Genomic DNA, 24,415 nt, shown 5'->3' on the forward strand with positions numbered 1-24,415 from the left:
AAACAGGACTTAAAGATACAATCCTATGCTGGAACTGAGACCCAGTGATCTCAATGGATCTTAGTAAACATACATTGGGTTACACTGCCCATCTATTTTGGTACCATCTAATGACTTGTTAAAACAATGTAGAAAGCAACAGCACTTGTGCACATGACATGGCAAACTGAAATGGTAGACTTAAGCACCTCGCTTAAGAACTCAATTTTAGTGGAAGGTTGCTTGATTGAACAAGGGGCTGGTGGGTGCTTCACCACCCTCTTAAAACAGACTGCTTAATCCCTGTCCCCCACCCTCCTTTTCTAAACATCCCTAATTATCAATTTTAGGATGTTTTAGCAATGTATATTATGTTCCTAATTCAGTTTTATGTATTTTATATTTACTGTTCCCCACCTCAATCAAATGGAGAGGTGGGTAAGAATTATTATTATTATTATTATTAACACGTGTGTGTGTGTGTGTAAGGTAGATAAAAAGCTGTAAAAAGAGAAGAAAAGGGCAACTAAAATGATCAAGGGGCTGGAGCATCTCCCCTCTGAGGGAAGGTTACAACAGCTGGGATTATTTAGCTTGCAAAAAAGGCTAAGAGGAGACATGATAGAGGTGTACAAGATTATGCATGGTGTGGAAAATATACACAGGGAGACATTTTTCTCTCCCTCTCAGAATACTAGGGGCCCCATGAAGTTGATTAGTGAGACATTCTGGACAGATAAAAGGAAGGACTTGTTCACACAGTGTGTAGTTAAACTACAGAATTCACTACCACAAGAGGTGGTGATGTCCACCAGTTTGGATAGCTTTAAAAGGGGGTTAGATAAATTCCTGGAGGAAAAGGCCATTAATGGCTGCTAGTCCTGATGGCTATATGCTGCTTCCAGTATCAGAGACAGTAAGCCTATATACACCAGTCGCTGGAGAATATGGCTTGGGAGGCTGCTGTTGCACTCATGTCCTGCTGGTGGGTTCCTGGTCGACAGCTGCAGGATTAGAGGGACCCTCTTCTTATGATATTTTTTGAGGGGTTGGATTTGGTCAGGGGTCTGCAGTTGCTATTCAAACAAAACACCACCAAGGTTTACACAAAAAGGTTTAATTCACAGCTTGGGCAAGGGCTTCAACATACCTGTTCCTGAACTGTAAATACAGTGTAGAAACATTCTCAATTGGGAACAAAAGGACTTCATGGGCAGGTATGTTTAAACTCCATCAAGTTTGCAACATATTTTTTTCCAGCTATGTCAGGGATGAATTAATGCACTCTACTTCGCAAATATACAGCAGCTGCATTTACTGGCAAAAAAATGGAAACTTTAGCAGGATTCCTTGCATAAAAAATATTATTCAGTTAATAGGCACAAAATAAATGTACACACTCACGCATACACAAGCACACAATACTGATTCTTTAAAAATGAAGCAAGAACAAGTGTCTCTCTCACTTTAGCAGCGCAGATTGTCCCATTCCACATTTCAGTCAAGATCAATGGAAAATCTGTACATCAAGTCCTGGCTGCAGATTAATATTCCCCTACAAGGGGACCTTATTCATCTGAATCCAGATCACTATCGCCTGCAATGGAATGGAAGTCCTCACTATCTTCCTCATCCTCTGACAGATGCACTTGACTTAAGACGCTAGGACCGCACCGTTGTTCTTCCTCCTCCTCCTCTTCTTCCTCTTCAGAGATCTCATAACCTCCAATGCTGCTGAAACTTGTATCTCGGGTATTGGACTTTGGATCCGGTTCCTCATAGCTGCCGTAACTGGAAAAGAAGAAAATCTGATGAAGACGTCCTCATTATTCATCACGTATGCCTAGCACATTACAGAAGGGAAACAACATGGCAAGGAAAGACAAAGGAGTGAGACATCACAAATGCAGATGCACATCCACTTAGTGCTTTTCTGCACAATTTGTTTTTAGCATAAAACGTGCATCCACCTCTAAGCTGTTGCATACCCAATGTGCGCCTCTATTGCAGAAACATCTCCACATCCCCAACACACAAAATGTGATGATTTGCAGCTGGGAAATGAATATTCTTCCCCGAGATAGCACATTCATTACTATTGGAATTGCTATGCAGAATGTGGTTAATCTAGTGCCACACGCAGAATCAAATCTTGCCATGTCAAGTGACCAGATTCCCCTGCATTTTCCCCCCAAATCATTTGTTAAGACTTTATAGAGTCAGAATGAACTTTTTCGCGATGCTCAAATGCTGGCCAAACAATACTCAGGTTTAATCCAATGTGACAATATCAATATGTTATTCTTGAAATGTATGTTCATCAACTCATTTTGTTATTTCTTCGTATCTTTATTAAAAAAGTAAATTTAAGCGAAAAGGTCAGACTGAGGCTGACCATAACTAGAGTTGTAAATCTCTCAGCTCCGGGGAGTAACTACTAAAGGGCGGTTTGAATTGATAAAAAGTTTGAGTTTGGTGATGTTATGTGTTTGCAGATGGATCGTGGGAACTGAGAGAAGAGCAACAAAGAGAACACTAATACAGAACCAAAGGAGGTTTCCCCTTGGAATGTAACACTACCAGCCCACTTTTGAGATGACCAAGGTCTCCTGACTGTCCAAAACAGGACACTTTTCTCGGCTTACCTTGCATTGCTGTCCTCCAAAGCATGTGAAGTCTCCCCTCCTGTTCCCTCGTAGGACATCATACTCTCCTCATTATCCATGCCCATCCGTGTATTCTCTTGAAGGACATGAGGGTGTTTGGGTCGCATTGCACTGGACTCCACATCTGAATCACTCCCACTTTCACTGAGCTGAATAGCTGGGTAACGTGACAGAAGAGTCAGCCATGACACGGTTATTTTTTTCATACTAGCAACTGCTTTCTCCTCTACATCACTGCAGATGGCTCCCAGGACATTCATTTCTGCCATAGCATCTCAGTAGTTTGGGAGTTGTTAAAAGCTGACTACATCACAGTTCCGTAAAGAAAGCCTTCAAAAGCATGCTCCAGTTCAGCAAAGACAACTATTGGCAGAGAGACTGTCATATGCTGAACAGCTCTCAAACGAAGCAGAAATACTAAGAAAGGAAATTAGATGATAAACAAATTTGCACCAATCTACTAACTAGGTTTTTGGTTTGTCCACACTAAATATTGTTTGTTTAACTGTTTTTTTTTAAAAAAACATTTTTATGTACACTGAACATCGATTATGGGGAGGAACAGAAGTACCACAAACAAAATAAAATTCATTCCCCCAGAACTGATAATATTGCGCAGCTGTTCTAATGGTAACTACTCTGTTCAATTTTCAGTTCACGTGTATTATTTCTTTCCCATATAGCTGCTCTATATCCTACCGGGTTTCCTTTCTCACAATTCAACAGCTATGCCCCTCCCATAATTGTTTGCTCTAGCAAATTGATGGGAAGTTGGGGGAGGAAAAAAGTGATTAGGGGGACACTCCAGCCAGGTCTTTCTGCCAAGATGAAGAAAAGTAGTACAACCACTTTCTGTTGTCCTTTTTCATCAAGAACAAGCACCATTACTGCTAAATATTCTTGCTCAGGTTGCAAAGAACTCAAATGTGCAAGATAAAGAGGATAGCAAAAGAAACTGCACTAGGATCCCCACTCTTTGCCTCTGGCCAATGAAAGGCCTTGCAGTCCTGGGGAGAAGGGGAGAATACGCTGCCCCAGCACAACACCATGTGCAGGTGGGCAGCATGGCGTGGGGGAGTGGAAGCACAAATATATTACTATATTGTGTCATTTTAAGTAAGTCACCTTGGGAATCTTCCTGGGCTTAAAGACAGGGTAGAAACCAAATCAAATATAAAGGAGCCAGAACAGAAGTTTTTACTACTTGCTTTGTCAGGGGCTTTATGACTTTATACCTGGGACTCAGATTTTGCATCCTTCCAGATGTTACTGGACTCCAACTCCAATCAGCTCCAGCCGGCATGGCAATGATCAGGGAGGATAAGAGCTGGAGTCCAACATCTGGAGGGACGCAGGTTCCCCCTCCTCCCCGCTCCATTTATGCCTTTGGCAAGGGGAGGGTTAGGACTTCCACAGAGCAATTCCCCCAATTGTGTTCCTGTCCTTGAAATTTAGCCTCCACTCTCGTTTCTCCTCCAAGTTCCCATTGCGCATAACAAGCCATTAGTACTTGTTCTGCATTCTCAACCCTCTTAGCACCACATGTCACCAGTGTTGCTCGGCCACATGCTATTCTGTAGAGTGGAGGGGAGATAAGGGGCTGCCACCCTCTATTCTCTGTTATCACAGGAAAATCGGAAACTGCCTCCTGCTGACTCAGGCCACTGGTCAATCTAGCCCAGGACTGTCGGCACTGACTGGCAGCAATGACTCAGAGAGGATTTCTTTCCATCCCTACCTGGAGATACAGGGAACTGAGCCTGGGACTTTCTGCATGCGATGCATGAAGGTGATTGGACATTTGCCTGGATTCATGACCATTTGTTTCTTGCTCTCCCTGCCCCCCCCCCAAAAAAAGATCAAGAAGTGACAACTTACATGAGAAAGGATTGTCACCTTCCTCGTCACTGCAATCATCATCCTCTCCATCTGACATGAGCAAGTCTTCGTAAAGCACGCTGGCCTGAGGCTGCTGGGCTAAGCCTTCTTCCTCGTCGGCCAGGTCTCCATCTGCATCGTCCACTTCCTGTCACGGGAAAACAGTCAGTAGTAAGAGGAAGCAGGAAGCTGCAGGCCTGTGAGGAATATGGCTCTCTGCCCACTGACACCATTCACCAGCAATGCCATCTCTTTCTAAAAACTGATGGGTCTGGCTTGCATTCCATCCCCTGCTGCTCAACGTCACTCAAAACGGCCCTGCGCTGCCACAACTTCTACCGCGAGAGCAGAAGTCAACCCATGAACTATAGATGGGATCAAAGATACTCACTGGGGCTGGTGTCTTAGGTTTCCCATCCTCATCCTCATCAAACCCTTCAATATCTACGTCAGAGTCTTCCTCGCCCAGCCTACCTCGGCCCTGCCGCATCTGAGTGAGGAACACAGAGACAACACCGTTGAGGAAGGATCAGGCACTGACGAGACAAAGGCTCTGCTAAGCAGGCAGGCCAGCCGCAGCGGAAGTCATCCACGGCGGATTTGTGGCACTTCTTGCCTCTTCCTAGACGGCACCACACACCTGGTTCCTCTGCCACTGAAATGCCTTTCTACCACCCTCTGGGGTTTCGCACCTTCTGGACTAGCTCGAGAGCAAGTCGTAAGGCTCAAAACACAAGGCCTCTTTAAGACTCAGTGAACAAACTTCCTTTGCCCCAGCTTCACTGCTGTCCTGCTAGGGACGGAGCCATCTCCCTGGAACAGCAGAAATCAATCAGGGCAACTGAGGTTCAAAAGCCACAGGCAAAGCTGATATCCCAGTAACACTGGGAACACTGGCTCCTCTTCTCGAAACTGGTGAAGGCGGACTTTCACAGCTCTCTGCTCTTTTGCAACATTGGCTGGGCGTTTATGTAGCCCCTCTCTCACCTTCCTCCTGCTCCAAATAACACTACGTTTACTCCCGACACGTTAAAAAACACACCACATAAAATAATTCATCCCAAATTACCCCGGGTATGTCTGCATGCTTGTCATCCTTTATCTCCAATAAATGCCTCTTCCCCACTTGTCTATAGCGCAGGCATCACATGGCAGTTACTGCCATAATACAAAACATCCTCCAATTTTCAGATTCTATTGAAACCAGAGAGGGTCAAGGATCTGGTATTACGGAGGTATGGCGGTGCTCAGAAAATTCTAATAGAGCTCTCGGTTTGACACAGATTTTCATTCAAAAGACGGAACAAAACTAGGCCCTCCTACTCTGTCCAAACAGGGGACCTGGTCTTGTTTTATCTGCTTTCATGGCTACTCATGAAAAGGAAGGAACACTTAAGTCTTTTGCAACAGCCTCTTGCAGCATAGGAACTGTTGCACACACTTGCTCCACAGATCCCCAGTAATGATGGTTTTTTCCGAGCAGTTTTACAATGAGGCCTTTTATGCGAGAGGTATTCTTGTACAGAGCTCTCATTGCCTCCGTTCCGTTGACCAAGAAGGATGATGCCAAAGGATATTGATCTGAATGCTGCAAGCCCCGTTCCAAGATTTCTGCACGTGCTCTACCACTCACAGGGAAAAACTACACTCCCTCTCCCCCACACGCACACAATCTTTCCCAAATTTATATTTGATTAGCCCTCCTGGCTTCAGCATATTTCTGACCTGTGTTCCCTGCTTCTCAGGGGTAGTTGTGGGAGTGTCCATAGCAGACAGATTGCTCTCATCTTGATAGACAGAGGCATCACGGGACATGCTGAGAGAGGTGTTCGTGTCATACAGATCTGGCGGCTAAAATACATTTGAAAAGAGGAAATCAGAATCTTGTAGGAGTAGAGTAATGGGAGAGAGATGGACAGCAATATACACAGATCACAGTGGTTTCAGAAATTACCCAAGCGCTTCATCTGCCTCAATCATCCCAGCTGGACAAGCATCTGTCAGGGATGCTTTAGGGTGGATTCCTGCATTGAGCAGGGGGTTGGACTCGATGGCCTTGTAGGCCCCTTCCAACTTTGCTATTCTGTGATTCTATGATCCCAGAGGGCAGGACACAGAATAATGGGCTCAAGTTACAGGAAGCCAGATTCCAGCTGGACATCAGAAAAAACTTCCTGACTGTTAAAGCAGTACGATAATGGAACCAATGACCTAGGGAGGTCGTGGGCTCTCCACACTAGATGACTTCAAGAGGCAGCTGGACAACCATCTGAGGGATGCTTTAAGGGGATTCCTGCATTGAGCAGGGGGTTGGACTCGATGGCCTTGTAGGCCCCTTCCAACTCAACTATTCTATGATTTCTACAGTACTTTGCAGCAAACAAGCAACTTGCAATTCTTACACTCATGGCAACCCTGCAGGGTGGGTAAGACAAAATAATCCATACCTGAGTGAGAACTGGGAATTCAACAAGTGTTGTGGTACAGCAGTGGACTTAATATTAATGCCAAGTTGTAGGAGTCTGAATGTAAAATCCATACTCAGACATAAAGCTAAGTAGGTTGCATACAGTTATAGCATACACACACTTAACCAATTTAAAATCACATCAAATTATATAAAGTAGGCTAACTATTCTGTTATGCAAGAGACAGAGTAAAAGCTAATTCCTCTCACACTGGCCCAAATGTGGTTTCACAGGGAGGGATCCTCTAATCCCCAGACAACTAGCAAGTGGTTTCTGTGCGGTTTCTATCTGCTATTTTTATTGTAACTTAAATGTATTATTAATAACTGTATCATTCTTTTTACATGTCACCTTTGATGACTTGGCTGAAAAGTGGCCTAAAAACCTTTAAAATAAATCAACAACAAAAAAGTATCTTGCAAGCCCATAGAATACCTGAAACGGCAGCCACCTAGCATTTTTGTATCCATCACCTTCAACTAGGAACCAACTGCAGAAGTCAGCCGACAGAACGAAACGCTGCCAGGTGAGTTAAAGCTGCCTTCTACCAGTTCAGACTATTTGTCCATCTATTTAGCTCGGTACTGGCTACTCTGACTGGCAGCAGTGCTCCAGTGGTTTGGATAGAAAGAGGTCTGGTCCCATCACCTTCCACCTGATCCTTTTCAATGAAGATGCCTGAGACTGAAATTTATTTATTTATTATTACACTTATATACCGCTCCCATAGCCAGGGCTCTCTGGGCGGTTTACAGAAACCAAAGCCATCTTGCAAGCAAAGCAGATGTTCTATCACTAAGCTACAGCCCTTAGGCACCTTTGAAATACAGGAAGCTGTCTTAGCCCAGGCCAGACTATTTACCTGTGCATCTAAGCCAGTGTTGGCTGCTCCAACTAGCTGTGGCTCTCATAAGTCTTAAGCAGACAGGCTTAGCGGCTCTTTCAACAGGAGATCCCAGGGACTGACCCTGGGACTTTCTGCATGCAAGGCAGGTGCTGTAACACTGGGGTATGGTTTCTCCCAAAAGATTATGTACACACACACAGAACACAAAAGGAGAGAATAGTCTCAAGACGTTATAAACAAATCTACTGATGAAAAGCCTGACACGTTTCAGTCTCTGGCTTTATTAAGCCTTCTTCAAGGGCTGAAACACCCACCTTGCACCCTAATAATAAAGCAAAAGGTCGAAACATGTCAGACTTTTCATCAATACATTCAATTGCATCATTCTTTGGGTTCACCTTGGATGCTCACCTGCCTTGCAGCCTTGCATACACACAGAAACACTGCTTGCTTATCCCCTCTCGCCAGCCTTCCCCCAACTTGCTGCCCTTCTGATGCGTTGGACTACAATTCCCATAATCCGTCAGCCAGCAGAGTTTATGGGAAATGTAGTCCAACGCATCTGGAGGACACCAAGTTGGGAGAAGGCTGCCTCACTGGTGTATATAATAAAAGGTGTATGGGATTTACCAAACATGACCAGCTATAGGGTAATCTTCTCTATATGCACTTTTGAGTTCAGCCACAGGTCTCTACCCATAACATATAACTGCATAGCAGAAAAATGCATGCAGGTTGTGTCTCTCCCTTTGTCACCTGTGAGTTCATCTCATCCACCAGCCCAAAATAGAAGGATGGTGGCAAAAGGGAGGCAGGAAGCAAATACCAATTAACATCATGTGCACAGGAAAAGTGAGAAGAAAGAGAAAAGCTGCCGCTGCTCCGGAAGTGTGTATTGTTGGGTTTTGTTAGCTGGTTTCACATACAAAAAGCTTATCTGGACTTCAAAACAAGGAAACGTACAGCGACGACTCTTGACAGAAAAAAGAGACGACAGAAAAGCACACGCAAAAAACTGAGGGATGTAGGCTTGTTCTGCAATGCAGCATCTGTTGGCCAAACCAACATTCAACTCAACATCTTGTAAAGAAGCGAAGCGATTGCTAAGCAACTGCAAATTAGAGGAGATGGCTGAGGTTGGCCAAGATACAGAAATGATCTCATAAATGGCTACTGGAAGCCGGAAGACAAAAGGTCTCCCAGTTTCAGCTGTGGACCATGGCTCAGTAGGAAACAGCAGGTTTACCATCTAGCCCTGTGTTTCCCAAAGTGGGTGGTACTGCCCCCTTGGGGGCGGTGGGATTGCGTAGGGGGGCACTAAGAGGCAAGGGGGCAACAGGGGGACGCTAAGAGGCAAAGGGGCAGCAGGGGGGCGCTCGAGGTGGTCTTTTCCGAGAAGCACATCTCCAGAAGGTCTAAAAAACCCAGGGACATCTTTATGGGAGAAGGTAGTTTGGTCCCAAGCCATATAGGGGAAGAATCCACACATGTATTAATACTGTTTAAGAAGTGTCCTTTTAATGGTGAATTGAAATGTTTCAAAAGCACCAAAACGCAAATGAAGAGACATACCCTGCTTGGTGTGCCCCGCCACGCTGGCTGCAAAACAGAGGCGTTCGCTCTCTTTTCCCTCCCTCCCTGGGCAAGCCTGTGGCGGGTGCTTCCCATTTAAAGGGGCTGCATGCAGGGGGCACTGGGCATGAATTTGTGGAACCAAGGGGGCGGATACCTGAAAAAGTTTGGGAACCACTGATCTAGCCACTTTGGAGGAGTCAGCATAGGAGCATCGGAAGCTGACTTATACCAGGTCAGATGATTTATCCCCGTAGCCCAGTAGTGCCTACTCTGACTGGCAGCAACTTTCCAGGATCTTAGCAGCAGAGGACTTTTCCACTGCCTGCTCCCTGATCCTTTAGGAACTGAAGATGCCAGTGATTGAAACCAGAAACTGAGGACTAGTAACAGTACGGGAGCCATTAACTTACAGGCTGAGTTACACAATGGAAGAAGCGATAACGCACTGATAGAGCTCTGTCCGATTGACATGCAAAGGGTCACAAGTTTAATCCTTGGTATCTCCACTTAAAAAAAAGGAGCAGGATTCAAACGACGGGGAAGAGCCCCCTCTGTCTGAGACAAGGAAGAGGCACCGCAGTCAGAGCAGACAATAACAGGCTGAGTGGACAAATAGCCTGGCCAAGAATCAGGCAGCTTCCTGTGTTCAGCAATAGCTGGAACACTGGAGCCAGGGTGAGGCCCACTCTTCCCTGCACGCAAGCTCTTCTGCTGCTTGGAGCTGCTGCAACGGAAAAGAAGGCAGCCCAGGCTGCAACCAAACCTGCAGCCTGGCAGAGGAGGAATCCTTTTCGCAACTGCTGCTGGGTGCTAGAGGCAATTATTTCAGGGGTGGTGGGGGGAGAATATTTGCACCCGGTCCACCGTAAGTCACCCCAAAGGGGAAAGGCTAAGGGACTTTGGCCCTTTAGGGCTGACACTTCAGGTTGTTGTTTGCAGCAAAGGCAAACCATCCTTTGGTTTAGCCCCTCAAGTCCGATGTCGGGTTTTCTATTGGTTTTTATGTGCACCAAGTGAGAAGAGAAGATTACAGAAGGCTACAAGGTTAAGAGCCAGCTGGGCCTGTTGAAGGAGTCTTTTGTTGGAAGGAAAGCTTGAGGAATATCTTTACTGATGAAAACTGATTTTGTTGGGACGGAGGGGGCGGGGAGGTGTCTGCAAGGAAATGGGAACAGGTATTCCAGCAGCACTGGGTGGGTCGTTATTTATTGGGCCTCATTTTTATGGTGCTGGGATTTAACTGCAAGCTGCTTCGGAGAGCCACCCTGGTCTGGGGGAAAAAAGGGTTTAAATAGAATAAATTAAATTGTAACACATGCCGCTTGAGTTTCGCAAAGGTCTCTATCCAAAAAAAGTGTTCCCCGATGCTTGGAGCTGCGGCTCAGAAACCTCACAAAACAGGAAATATAGGTAGGGTTTAGCAAAAAGAGGAGAAGGAATAGTTTCCATGGAAAATGTCTTCCCAGACTCCAGTAGCTCCTTCACTCTTCCTATAGGCTGCCACTCCACCCCCCACGCCCCTGAGTTGCAGCACTTGAAAGCAGAGGAGGGGTCCCGGAAGAAGCACTTTAAAGAGACTCACCTGAGGCGTGTAGGGCCCAGGCGTCATCGGCTCGAGGCTCTCCAGGTCTGCCTCCTCCAGAGCTGCTTCCTTTGCAGTAGAGATATCCCGCTCTAGCTGGGTCAAGTGCTCATCATACTAAGGAATGGAAAGAGAAGAATTGGCCGGAGCTGTCCAAAACGAAAGCAGCTCTTGGCGGGTTCCATTGAAAGGGCCACTTACCTCCGCTAGCGTCTGGTAACAGATGTTCACTATCTCCTGAGCGGTTTTTGTGTATAGGCTGTCGGGCCCTGAAATGAAAAGCATACATGTCCCCTTGTGATATACGCCCTTTTGCCAACACAGATCTTTCCAGGGCTAGTCCAGGTGGTTATTGATGACTCTTGAGTGGTATCTGTTGAAGACTCTTTCCTAGGAAGCTACTTCACACTGCCAGGCAAAATTTACTAGTCAGATCTCCTTAAACTCTGACTCCGGAACAACCAGTCCTCCATTTTGTTCAAGCCTACCAACGTAGGAAGACCGGAACCTCCCTTATACTGAGTCAAGGCCATTGGCCCATCCAGCCCATTCTTGATGACACTGGCTGGCAGCAGCTCTCTAGGGTTTCAGGTAGGGTTCTTTCCTAATCATACCTGGGATTGAACCTGGGACTTCATAGAATCATAGAATAGCAGAGTTGGAAGGGGCCTACAAGGCCATCAAGTCCAACCCCCTGCTCAATGCAGGAATCCACCCTAAAGCATCCCTGACAGATGCTTGTCCAGCTGCCTCTTGAGGGCCTCTAGTGTGGGAGAGCCCACCACCTCCCTAGGTAACTGATTCCATTGTTGTACTGCTCTAACAGTCAGGAAGTTTTTCCTGATGTCCAGTGGGAATCTGGCTTCCTGTAACTTGAGCCCATGATTCCGTGTCCTGCACTCTGGGAGGCTCAAGAAGAGATCCTGGCCCTCCTCTGTGTGACAACCTTTTAAGTATTTGAAGAGTGCTCTCATGTCTCCCCTCCATCTTCTCTTCTCCAGGCTAAACATGCCCAGTTCAAAGCAAGGGCTCTAGCACTGAGCCCAGGAGGCTAAAGGAACACGAGAGAAGTCCAAGAAGGAAGAGACAGTTTTCATCACATTTTAGCAACACAAACTTGTGACTGTCTTAAGCCCAGCCTAAGACAGCATTAACTGTGGAGCCAGGCTCTACTTCTCTTGCTCGCCTTCGTCCATTTCCTTCCGCTGCCCCTTATGCCTGGAACGCTCTTCCAGAACATTTGTGAACTACACGTTCAATCATAGTTTTTAAAGCTCAGCTCAACTTTTCTTTTTTTCTAAAGCTTTTAGAACTTGATTTTGATCTTACTTTTATACTGTTAGTTTTACTCTATCCTGTGCCTGTTTGGTACATTCTCTTCCCCTTCTTATTGTTTTATTATGATTCTATTAGAATGTAAGCCTATGCGGCAGGGTTTTGCTATTTTGTTTTACTCTGTACAGCACCATGTACACTGATGGTGCTATATAAATATAGAATAGTAATAATAATAATACAGGCTCAAGTCTTGCCCTGGTATTTCGGTGTAAATGAAAGTCAAAGGGCTACAAATGTCGCACTGAGCTCACACGTTTTCTTACCATTGTATTTGATGCTGTTGGCAAGGATTAAGTTCACGTCATCCAGAAAGACTTCTCGGTTCTGATATTTGTGTTTGGAGATATTCTGGAATGAATACATGGAAGATAAGGTAAGAACAAATGTAGCACAAGTGGGGAGCCTCAGAGAATGTGAAGTGCTAATTTTGACCTATAGAATCATAGAATAGTAGAGTTGAAAGGGGCCTACAAGGCCATCGAGTCCAACCACCCGCTCAATGCAGGAATCCACCCTAAAGCATCCCTGACAGATGGTTGTCTAGCTGTCTCTTGAATGCCTCTAGTGTGGGAGAGCTACTTCCCACACTAGAGGCATAACTGTCACTGCAGAGGCCACCAACGAGGGAGGAAGCAGCAGCCAGGCACCTCTCCATCGTGCCTGGGTCCAGCTCCAGCTGAGAGCCCCCTCCCTCCTGCTACCAACTGTCTCTGCAGAGACCACCAGTGAGGGAGGAAGCAGCAGCCAGGCACCTCTCCATCGGGCCTGGGTCCAGGTCCAGCTCCAGCTGAGAGCCCCCTCCCTCCTGCTACCAACTGTCTCTGCAGAGACCACCAGTGAGGGAGGAAGCAGCAGCCAGGCACCTCTCCACCGTGCCTGGGTCCAGCTGAGAGCCTCCTCCCTCCTGCTACCAACTGTCTCTGCAAAGACCACCAGTGGGGGAGGAAGCAGCAGCCAGGCACCTCTCCACCGTGCCTGGGTCCAGCTCCAGCTGAGAGTCCCCTCCCTCCTGCTGCCAACTGTAACTGCTGAACTTTGCAACTAAGATTGTAGTGCCTGGATTTGCTTTCCTTTCCCCCTTCCTCCTCCTCCTTCCTCCCAATCCCCTTTCCTTTTGTGTCATGTCTTTTAGATTGTAAGCCTGTGGGCAGGGACTGTCAAGAAATACTTTTGTAAGCCGCCGTGAGAGCCCTTTTTGGCTGAATGGCAGCATAAAAATGCTTAGATAAATAAATAAATAAATAAATGACGTAACTCCTATGTTATGAAGCACCCCCAATTCTCCTGTTCTGGGAAGACCCAGCTCGGATCTGGAGGGGGTCTAAGGTTTTCTGGTCATGGAGAAAAGCAGAAAAACAGGTTCCATCGGATATTGAGGCTTTTGCACAACCCAAGTGCAGCTGCAGTGGTCTCTTGCATACCACTTTCTAGCCAGCCATTGTGCTCTGATTGCCTTAATTCCTCTGTAATAAGACCTGCAAATTTCAGACAATGCCCAAGGGCAACAGTCACAGAAGCCCCCAGCATGAAATATTTTACACTGATTTCTCATCTTTCTAAGTTAAAGAATTCAATGACTTGTAAAGCTGTAGAAAGCCCAATATTTGTAAGCAGGCCGGCCTGCATTACTCGTTTGTCACCTTTGTTTAAGACAATTAGCAGAGACCCCCTGGCTGTCTTGCTCACTTGGAACTGTGAAAGCCAGAAATATGCACCCATCAACTCTCATCTCTTCCTCACATCAGGAAAGAAAGAGGAGCCCACAGTCTTCTTTCTTCCCTTACCGTTTGACTCTAAAAGTCCATTTCCCAACATCCATGAAAAATCTTAGAAGAAAGACTTGTTTTGTTTTATCTTGTTTACTAAATCCTGAGAGAAGAGGGACAAAAACAGCAACCCAAATTCATAGAATGGGCACGGAGGGAGAGAACAAAGAATTGCTCTCAAAGGCCTTGTTGTAGTCTCCGACTCTCTCAACTTTTATAGAGGTATCAGGTTTTCCTAAGAACCCATTATTCAACACCAAAAGGTCCCTCCTATATGTGTTTAATTTGTTGTTGTTTATTCGTTCAGTCGCTTCCGACTCTTCGTGACTTCATGGACCAGCCCACGCCAGAGCTTTCTGTCGGCCGTCGCCACCCTTAGCTCCCCCAAGGTCAAGTCTGTCACCTCCAGATTATCATCCCTCCATCTTGCCCTTGGTCGGCCCCTCTTCCTTTTGCCTTCCACTTTCCCTTTTTACATGTATGTAATATGTCTTATGTAAATTAAATCATACTTTGTAACACCTAAATGGAGACAAACCCTATATGCTATCTCCTTCCTTAGACCTCATTTTGTCCCCGTGATTCTTTACCTCTGAAAGCATTACCACCACCCTGAATGTTCAACAAGCCCCAGACCTATCTGCATGAATACATTCCTTTGTTATTTTTTCTACCATAAACTTTGGCCCAACGTGTGGCATTTGATGACAGAGGAATTACTTCAAGCTTAGCTCAGGTTTCCATATCGTAGTTCTGTTCTTGATCTTGATCTTTTGTCTGGCATTTAAAATGCTGCCATTCATCCTGAACCTTTGAGTTCCATGCACTCAAGTAGCTTTGCTTAGCTACAAAAGCCGCCACATCACACAAAATGCCGGCAACCTCCACAGTACACACCTTGCGAATCGTCTCCAGGTCCATCGGGCTGACAATGACTTTGTAATAATCTGGCACGAATTTCTTATTAACAGGGTGATGAAAGGGCCAAGACTGCAAGCAATAAGAACACAGATAGGTCATGAGGAAGCAGCTCTTGCAGGGCGAATGCAAGGATCTCTAGGGGACGCTAAAGAGCTTTGGAGACACTTTTCACTTCCCATATCTGCCAACCTATCCCAGTTCCAGTAATGGTGCCTGCAGTTTGCTGCACAGTCCTGGCCAAACCCAAAGTAAATATAGGGATAAGAAAGCTCCAGAGCCAGACAGCCCACATTTGTTAAAAGCTGGGTTGCTCAAGTACAACTCAAGGCAAAATCCCTTGAGGATAAACTAGGTCAGATCTCTGGGCCAAATTTGCCAAGGGAGAAAAGTAGGACATTACATGGATCAAAAGAAAGAAAGGATGGAGGAAGCCAGACACACACACACCCCTTTCCACTGTGTGTCGTACTATTTCAAGAAGAAGGCTGCTGTGCCATGCCTCTTTCCCAGACCTCCCCTGCCCAATATCAAGATCCACAGGCTCCCTCCATCACATCCACCACCTTCTGCCGTGGGCACACATACGTCAGGAACAACCATCATCTTCTGAGTGACAATGTTGTCCAGAATAAAGGAGAAGGCTACTTGGTCATCGTCATCCAGAAGTGGGTTAATGGCCTTCTCTAAACGAGCCAGTTTATCTTCCTTCTGAAATGATTCCAAGGAACAGGAGCACACTTAGCTTGAGAACAACTTCCTTTAAAAAAAAAACCATTTGGCTGTATGCTGTATTTGTTATATTTTGCCACTGTTATGCGGGAACAGCCCCTCTGTCTGTGATGCTGTCTCATGCAGGTGCTAACAGTTCACTACAGCTGCCTTTAGCCCTTTCAAGAGACACCCCGCATCCTTTAGGCCAGAATTCTCAAACTGCAAGCGTGAACAGGATTTCAGCTCAGCCCTAAAATACCCTCAAGTTGTTAAACAAATGTTTTAACTCAAAGCTACAAGCTCTGCTTCCTTCCACACTCTGACAGACACAAGACTTGCCTCTTTTAGCTTCTGATCACAGAGGTCCAGCATCGACTGAGAAATCTGGGTCAAGGAGTGTTTTGGCCCTGGAAACATATGGCAGAAATGTTTAAATGCAGAAATTTAAACAAATTTAAAATTAATGCAGAGAGGTCCGCCTAACACCTACACTGTACTCCTTTCGTCGCCAGCTGAAGACCTTTTTATTCACTCAGTATTTTAACACTTAATTTTAACTTAAATTTAAATTTTACTGTTTTAACTCTGTATTTTAATCTTATATCAATTTTGCTACGTGGTTTTATCCTGGTTGTGCTTTTTATACTGTATTTTGTATTTGTGCTTTTAACCTGTTGGTTGTTTTATTATGGTTTTAATTTTTGTGAACCGCCCAGAGAGCTTCGGCTATTGGGCGGTATAAAAATGGGGAAAAAAATGACAGGGGCATTCACAGCTGATAGATGGCTTTCATAGAATCACAGAATAGTAGAGTTAGAAGGCGCCTATAAGGCCATCGAGTCCAACCCCCTGCTCAATGCAGGAATCCACCCTAAAGCATCTCTTAATGCTTTAAGGGGCTGGAGCATCTCCCCTATGAGGAAAGGTTACATCAACTGGGATTGCTTAGCTTGGAAAAAAGGAGGCTAAGGGGAGACATGATAGAGGCGTACAAAATTATGCACGGTATGGAGACATTTTTCTCCCTCTCTCAAAATACTAGAACCCAATGGGGTCATCCCATGAAGCTGATTGGTGGGAGATCCAGGACAAATAAAAGGAAGTCCTTCTTCACACAGCACATAGTTAAATTACGGAACTCACTACCACAAGATGTAGTGATGGCCACCAATGTGGATGGCTTTAAAAGGGGGTTGGATAAATTCCTGGATGCGAAGGCTATCCATGGCTACTAGCCCTGATGGTTGTGTGCTATCTCCAGTATTTGAGGCAGTAAGCCTGTGTGCACCAGTTGCTGGGGAACATGGGTGGGAGGGTGCTGTTGCACCATGTCCTGCTGGTTGGTCCCTGGCCGATGGCTGTTGGCCACTGTGTGAACAGAGTACCGGACTAGATGGAGCCTTGGTCTGATCCAGCAGGGCTCTTCTTACGTTCTTACATTCTTATGGTTGTCCAGCTGCCTCTTGAATGCCTCTAGTGTGGGAGAGCCCACAACCTCCCTAAGTAATTGGTTCCATTGTCGTACTGCTCTAACTGTCAGGAAGTTTTTCCTGATGTCCAGCCGGAATCTGGTTTCCTGTAACTTGAGCCCATTATTCCGTGTCCTGCACTCTGAGATGACCGAGAAGAGATCCTGGCTTTTATTTGCGGGTCTGAACACCAACTATATTGTTATTCCCAAATTTGTATTAGTATAATCATTAGGCCAACTCAAAAGCCACAAAAAAGGGGCAAGCTTTCAAGATCTCCAAATCAGGCAACCATCAGGCAAGATGATTAAAAAAAAAACCAGTCTGTGTGCAGGAGGTGAGAACAGGAGCAGGGAGCAGCTGGCACGATTTCAGTCATGATTTTGTTGACTTTTGTGGTGATCTACATGTTTATTTTAATGTTGTAGTAGCGGCAATAGTGGAAATTATTTTTAAAATAATGAAAATAATAAGGTTTTCTGTTGAGAGCTGCCTTGAGGGCTGTGCTTGGCTCAAAGAAAGGTTCCAATTATGTAATTGGTTCATGGTTAGGTTAGCTCCCCTTCCTGCTGACATGAAGAATTAACTCCCAGACGCAGTGCGGCTCTGAGAATGCCCTCTCTCCATTTTACAGCAGTGGTTTAAGCAGCAGACAACTATTTATTCATTTGATTTATTGATTTGTGCCCTGCCTTTCCACCATTTTTAACAAAGAAAAATGGAACTCAAGATGGCTTAAAATCATAGGTAAAATTTGATTGAAATAATAATAAAACAAATGGATTAAAACACAAAGCCCTATGAAGAGAGACTGAAAGAACTGGGCATGTTTAGCCGGGAGAAGAGAAGATTGAGGGGAGACATGGTAGCACTCGTCAAATACTTAAAAGGTTGTCACACAGAGGAGGGCCAGGATCTCTTCTCGATCCTCCCAGAGTGCAGGACACGGAATAACGGGCTCAAGTTAAAGGAAGCCAGATTGCAGCTGGACATCAGGAAAAACTTCCTGACTGTTAGAGCAGTGCAACGGTGGAACCAGTTACCTAGGGAGGTTGTGGGCTCTCCCACACTAGAGGCCTTCAAGAGGCAGCTGGACAATCCTCTGCCAGGGATGCTTTAGGGTGGATTCCTGCATTGAGCAGGGAGTTGGACTCGATGGCCTTGTAGGCCCCTTCCAACTCTGCTATTCTATGATTCTATGAATAAAATCAAGGCAATGTTCTATTCTGCTTCTCCACAACAGGTACAAGAACACCAAACTCCCCAGGAAAAACAAGGAACAAATTCAGGAGGGGCAGGTATTGCAACCCTTGCTGGATACGCAAGAAGTTCTGTTTTGGGTCTCCCAGTCCCAGGATGCATCTGGCTAGTTGAAAGCGGCTTGAAGCAAAAGGGAGGAAGGGATTTCAGCAGGCCCAGATGGCAAAATTCTCCTCTCTTAGTTTTCGGCTTTCCTCTTGTCTAAACGCAGCTGGTTACTTTTGGTTTTTCTCGTATCGGTCAAAAGAAATCAGCCACGATTAGACAAGAGGAAACCAGAAAACTAAGGGAGGAGAATCTGCTGGTGGGTTAGAAATATTTAAAGGTGGTCAGGGAAATAAATCGGACTGCCCTTACCCCACCCCACCCCACTGACGATGAGAGAAGCACCAGAGGCTTTAAAGCACAAGCCAAGTCAGTTCAAGACAAAGTAACATCAGAATGAAGATCCTGAGCATCAGGCATAGATATGAATGATCTCTTTAAACCAATGGTTGGCAGTATTATGCCCTGCACCCCTGGGTGCCTTTCTTGATGAGCGGCAAGGTATCCTACCCCTCCCACATTTCTTTTAATTAACCCATTTTATTACTGGCAGCTGGGATTGCTTCCAAGCAAAGTGAGAGCTTCCAGCTGCAGCCATCTTCATTTCCCATGAATGCCTCTGGGGCTCAGTAGGCTCAGAGATGTTCGTAGGAAAGAAAAATGATGGGTGGCTGCAGGTCGAAGCGTGCTGGGGCTCAGATCCCAACTCTGCCTTGTCCTTTCTGACTAGCCACGCCTCCCCTGGCAGCCATTTTGTGATGGTGCCCAGGGCCGTTTCTCAAATTGCCCAATATGCCCTCAGGCCCAAACAGTTGCCTAACCCTGCTTTAAGGCCATCATTCGCCACTTTCCTCCCCCCGTGTCCCCAGAAAGAACAGCAGGTCACTGCCCCAGCTGTCGCTACCGCCTCGTAAGGCTGGGATTCGGCACACGAGGCGCGTGGGAGAGGCAGGAGATAAATATTTTAAATACCGTTGTACGTTGCGCTGTTCTTGACAATCAGCTCCAGCTGTTCTCGGAACTCCTCGCGAGACGGGTAGAGGCGTTTGCGGACGTTCTCGCGCAGGGTCTGCAGGTCCATTGGCTTCGTGATGATCTTGTAATAGTCTTTGACCACCTTCCCATTAACGGGCTGGTGGAAGGGGTATGTCTGGAGAGGGGGGGAATAGGAAAAGATGAGCGAACATCTTGCTTCAAGATGTTCCAAACCAATTTCATGAAAATCTGGATATAACCAAAAAACGCTTCAGAATCTGACTCTGTGTAAATGGGGTCCCCTGCTCTAAAGTTTGCCTGATACAAAAATGTCTTCGCTCATGCAAAATCAAATAAGGACAGAAATCACCAGCAAAGAGTTCCTTAATCTTGGCACCATTTATACTGCAAGTGATCCAAATCTTTATTATTATTATTATTATTATTATTATTAATAATAATAATTTATTTATTTATTTATTTATTTATATAGCACCATCAATGTACATGGTGCTGTACAGATTATACACAGTAAATAGCAAGATCCTGCCGCATAGGCTTACAATCTAATAAAGTTGTAGTAAACAATAAGGAGGGAAAGAGAATGCAAACAGGCACAGGGTAGGGTAAACAGGCACCGAGTTCAGAATCAATGGGTAGCCTTGAACCAAGCACTAATCCTCAACTTTACTTCCCTACTGGGGGTGGAAAAGAGTGTATTAAAAGATACAATTGTAAGGTTTCTCACAGGGCTGCTTTCAAGATGAATGACATATGAGTCATCAAGCCACCAAAGCCACTTCAAGCAAGCAGCCTCTATGTGATGATTGATGATGTTAATAATAATAATTTATTTGTTACCCACCCCTCCCTCTGGATCGAGGCGGGGTACAACACAAATGCAAACACCATAAAATACATATAATTAATTAAAACATTTTAATACATTATTAAAAGCAGCACATTATTAAGAAGGCATCTTAAAATTCAACTGGGTAGGCCTGCCGGAAGAGATCAGTCTTTATGGCTTTCTTAAATTCCGGAAGACTGTTAAGTTGACGAATCTCTCCTGGCAAGCCATTCCACAAACTGGGAGCGGCAGAAGAAAAGGTCCTCTGAGTAATAGTTGTCAGCCTTGTTTTTGTTGGCTGGAGTAAATTCTTCCCAGAGGACCTGAGTGTGCGGGGCGGATTGTACGGGAGAAGGCGATCCCGCAAGTAGCCTGGACAGGTTTCCTGTCGATGCCACCCCTTACTTCTTAACATTAGTTTTCCCCATGAGGATGAGCTGAATGAACTTGGGATGCTCAGTCTGTAGAAAAGGAGACGGAGGGGGAGACATGTGAGCAGTGTTCGGGTACATAAAAGGGTGCCACAGGGAAGATGGCCAAGAACTATTTTCCATGGCCACAGGAATTAGGACCTGAAATAATGGGTCTAAATTACAGTTACCTACAAGAGTGGAACAGTCTACCTACAGAGGTCGTGGGTTCTCCATCTGTGGAGATTTTTAAGAAGAGGTTAGACAGCCACCGCCCATGGAGGGTGGAACTGGTTTTCTTGCACATTGCAGAGAGTTGGACTAGATGATCCATGTGGTCCCTTCCAGCTCCTCAATTCTATGATTCTATGAGAGCAGCCCTCCTGGGTCAGACTACAGTAGACCCACTTAGCCTACCTTGGGAACTATATGCAGAAAGGTGGATAAAAATGGAAATAATTTGTCTGTCTCTTCTGCCAAGACTCTTGTTCATGCATTGGTTATTTCTCGGTTGGACTACTGCAACCTTCTTCTCACTGGCCTTCCTTCTTCTCACATCAGTTCGTTGGTTTCTGTTCACCACTCTGCTGCTAAGATCATCTTCTTGGCTCGCCGCTCTGACCATGTAACTCCACTGCTGAAATCTCTTCATTGGCTTCCAATTCACTTCAGAATCCAATATAAACTTCTCCTGTTGACCTACAAAGCTTTTCACGGTCTAGCTCCTTCCTATCTTTCCTCTCTCATCTCACACTATTGCCCCGCTCGTGCTCTTCGCTCCTCTGATGCCATGTTTCTCACCTGCCCAAGGGTCTCTACTTCCCTTGCTCGGCTTCGTCCATTTTCTTCTGCTGCCCCTTACGCCTGGAACGCTCTTCCAGAACATTTGAGAATTACAAGTTCAATCGCAGCTTTTAAAGCTCAGCTAAAAACTTTTCTTTTTCCTAAAGCTTTTAAAACTTGATTTTGTTCTGACTTTTATACTGTTAGTTTTACTCTCCCCTGTGCCTGTTTGGTGCATTCTCTTCCCCTCCTTATTGTTTTATTATGATTTTATTAGATTGTAAGCCTATGCGGCAGGGTCTTGCTATTTTATTGTTTTACTCTGTACAGCACCATGTACATTGATGGCGCTATATAAATAATAATAATAATAATAAATATAAATAGGCCACCAACCTGCTTCCTAAACTGGCCAATTAGATGCTGTTGGGAAGCCCAAAAGTCAGGCATAAAGGCAAGAGACCACCCTTGCTACCACTCCGAAGTAACCAGTATTGCCTCTGAGCATGGAGGTTCTGTTTAGCCATTGTGGCTAATAGCCGTTGACAGACCTTCCTTCCGTGGATCAGTCCAATCCCCTTTTAAAGCCACTTTTGCTAATAAGCGCTCCCTTTGTGAATTTGCACACCTTTGTGAATTTCATTAAACCAGACTTCTCCAACCTGGTAATTATAGCTGGCTGGGGGTTTATGGGAGCTGTAGTCCAATGTATCTGGAGAGCACCAGGTTGGAGAAAGCTGCATTAGACAGATAGCGAGCATTTGGGGGCAGTGACTGTGATGCCTGTAGCTCAAGATGAGCGCATGGAATAGAGGGGTGTGCTGCTCTGTGGTTCTGCAGCTTAGCCACCCATGGGCAATGCGCACACCTTTCCCCCACATCTCAGAGCCAAACTGTATGTGATGCTAAATGTGATCCTTTAGAAATGCAAATAGCAGTCTCGGGGGGGGGGGGGGAGATGAGGCTTAGAACTGCATGGGAGTCACACGAGAGTGTGTGTCCCGATAAACACACACACACACACACACACACAGGAGGGAAGTTCCCAATGGCACCAATGAAAGCTTCCCGCCCAACACAAACACCTGGGTTTTTTTTTATCAGGACTGGGGGGTGGGCAGTAAACTCTCCTTCCCCCTCCCACGCAGTCCCTTGTAATTTGGCCCTATAGATCACCTGTAAAAGGGGAACATTTTACAGATGCCATCTGTGAGACAGGAGGTGGAGGGCAAGATACAAGTCCCTTTGGCCTAGGCCAGAGGAAAGGGGAGTTATTGCCAGCCTGATTCTTCTCCTCCTGGCACACTCTCCTTTGGAGCAGAGAGAACCACGGAGCTCCCCCCTTCCTCTGGCTTTTATACGTGGCTCTCCAGCCCTGTTCATTTCCTGCCTCCTTTCCTTGCTCATAAGTAGGCCTCTCTCAGGGGTCCAGGGAGGCAGCTCCTGGAGGAGGCAAACTGCCCATACTTCCATGAACGGCTGATGTTTCCCCTGTGGCTCCCTCCTCTCCACTCAAAAGACAATCAGAAGGACCCTGCCCTGAGTCCCCACACACAAATTGAGGCAGTAAATACTAAGTAAACCCATTTGTGGGGAGCGTCAAGTAAAGGGCAGGCAGGCAACATTCCCCACTTCAAAGAATTACAGCGGGATGTTTGCCTTCAAATTCCAAACACTGAGATAAGTCAAGGATTCCTCAAGGAGCTAGTGCTCCTGATATCGGGACAGCATAAAACCATCTCGCCCCATCACATCATACAGGCCCGGAACACTGCAACCAAACACCGCAGGCTCAAAAGCTCTTACGTTGGGAAGATCTCGCATTTCGTTGATAATGCCTTCCAGGACGGAGGACAGCGTCACCATGGGGTCTGTGCGTCGGCGGTGGATGGATTTGTGAGGTCGCTGGAAGAGATAGAGAAGCAGGATATTACAACATTTCTAAGGTTCACACTTTGTGGGCCTTGCATATCCTGAAAACAAGCAACTCCAGGTTTCCAATTCTGCTCTTGCATCTTTTCCTCTTTAGCAAGGAGGTCGCTTTCTGGCCACTGCTTCGATTTCATGAGCAGAATCAGGGCAAATTTGACCACAAACGTAAAAAGCTTTCCAATAATCCCATGGGAGTAAATTAATAAATAAACAGAGTAAAATTTATTACATAATATTAAAAAGGTTAAAAGATGTTAAAGGCCTGGGTCAATAGCACATCCCCTGCAATTGTCTCCAAGATGGGTCATGGGGAGGAGAATTATAATGACTCAAGGGCTCACGTTTAAGTAGTCACAATGAACCGTGGTTCCAACACGCCGTTTCTTCTTTGGTGGGAGCTGCTGTTTTGGGAACTTCAGGACTAGGGACTTCCGGCGTACTTCATCCGCACTGCAAGCAAGCAGACAGAGAGAGATCTCTTTCAGCTTCCAGCTCCTCTCCATCCAGTGGGCCTGATTACTCTCTGGAAGGGGCTGGTCAAGCATAAGTAGCACAATGCAAATCCCATTTATACTAGAGCTGCCTCATAGTCAATGGGGTAAACAGAGCTATGAACTAAAGATTGTGCCCTTGAATTTATACACATGATCCCTGCAAGCCCAACACCAGTCAGCCCCCATTGAGGTCTGCTGCATCCCTCTTAAGATTCAAAGACGCTGCCAATTCCCCTAATTGAATTAATCACCCCCCAGTGACAGAGCTTTCTTGGTGGTGGTACCTCTGCTTTGGAACAGCCCAGCCAAACAAATCCATGAGAAACCTCCCCTGATGACCTTTAGGCAAAACGTGAAAGCTCTTCTTTTTAGCAAGGCTGTTGACTGATGGAGTGCACCACTTTACTGATTAATTGTATCAGGAGTGATTAAGTCCCAATCCTGATTATTGATGCAATGTGGCTAC

General features: G+C 45.7%; 1 protein-coding gene across 6 annotated transcripts in view; it reads right to left on the reverse strand.

Annotated features, from left to right (window-relative positions):
- Window positions 1-1,080: 1,080 nt before the first annotated feature.
- Window positions 1,081-24,415, reverse strand: part of TAF1 (TATA-box binding protein associated factor 1) — a 52,644-nt gene continuing 29,309 nt past the window's right edge. For 4 of the 6 annotated variants that reach the window (XM_063141997.1, XM_063141996.1, XM_063141998.1 and 1 more), the window contains exons 27-40: window positions 23,797-23,905; window positions 23,330-23,428; window positions 19,478-19,655; window positions 16,071-16,138; window positions 15,606-15,728; window positions 14,997-15,089; window positions 12,597-12,681; window positions 11,197-11,264; window positions 10,996-11,112; window positions 6,249-6,374; window positions 4,915-5,013; window positions 4,524-4,671; window positions 2,625-2,802; window positions 1,081-1,770 (exon numbers count right to left, since the gene is read on the reverse strand). In XM_063141997.1, the coding sequence (XP_062998067.1) occupies window positions 1,548-1,770; window positions 2,625-2,802; window positions 4,524-4,671; window positions 4,915-5,013; window positions 6,249-6,374; window positions 10,996-11,112; window positions 11,197-11,264; window positions 12,597-12,681; window positions 14,997-15,089; window positions 15,606-15,728; window positions 16,071-16,138; window positions 19,478-19,655; window positions 23,330-23,428; window positions 23,797-23,905 (1,714 nt within the window). In that variant the 3' untranslated portion in view covers window positions 1,081-1,547. The remainder of the gene's footprint in view (window positions 1,771-2,624; window positions 2,803-4,523; window positions 4,672-4,914; window positions 5,014-6,248; window positions 6,375-10,995; window positions 11,113-11,196; window positions 11,265-12,596; window positions 12,682-14,996; window positions 15,090-15,605; window positions 15,729-16,070; window positions 16,139-19,477; window positions 19,656-23,329; window positions 23,429-23,796; window positions 23,906-24,415) is intronic. The other 2 variants (XM_063142000.1, XM_063141999.1) reach the window with 1 other exon arrangement.

The sequence above is a fragment of the Elgaria multicarinata genome, chromosome 15, assembly GCF_023053635.1.
Source record: "Elgaria multicarinata webbii isolate HBS135686 ecotype San Diego chromosome 15, rElgMul1.1.pri, whole genome shotgun sequence".
NCBI classification, from domain to species: domain Eukaryota; kingdom Metazoa; phylum Chordata; class Lepidosauria; order Squamata; family Anguidae; genus Elgaria; species Elgaria multicarinata.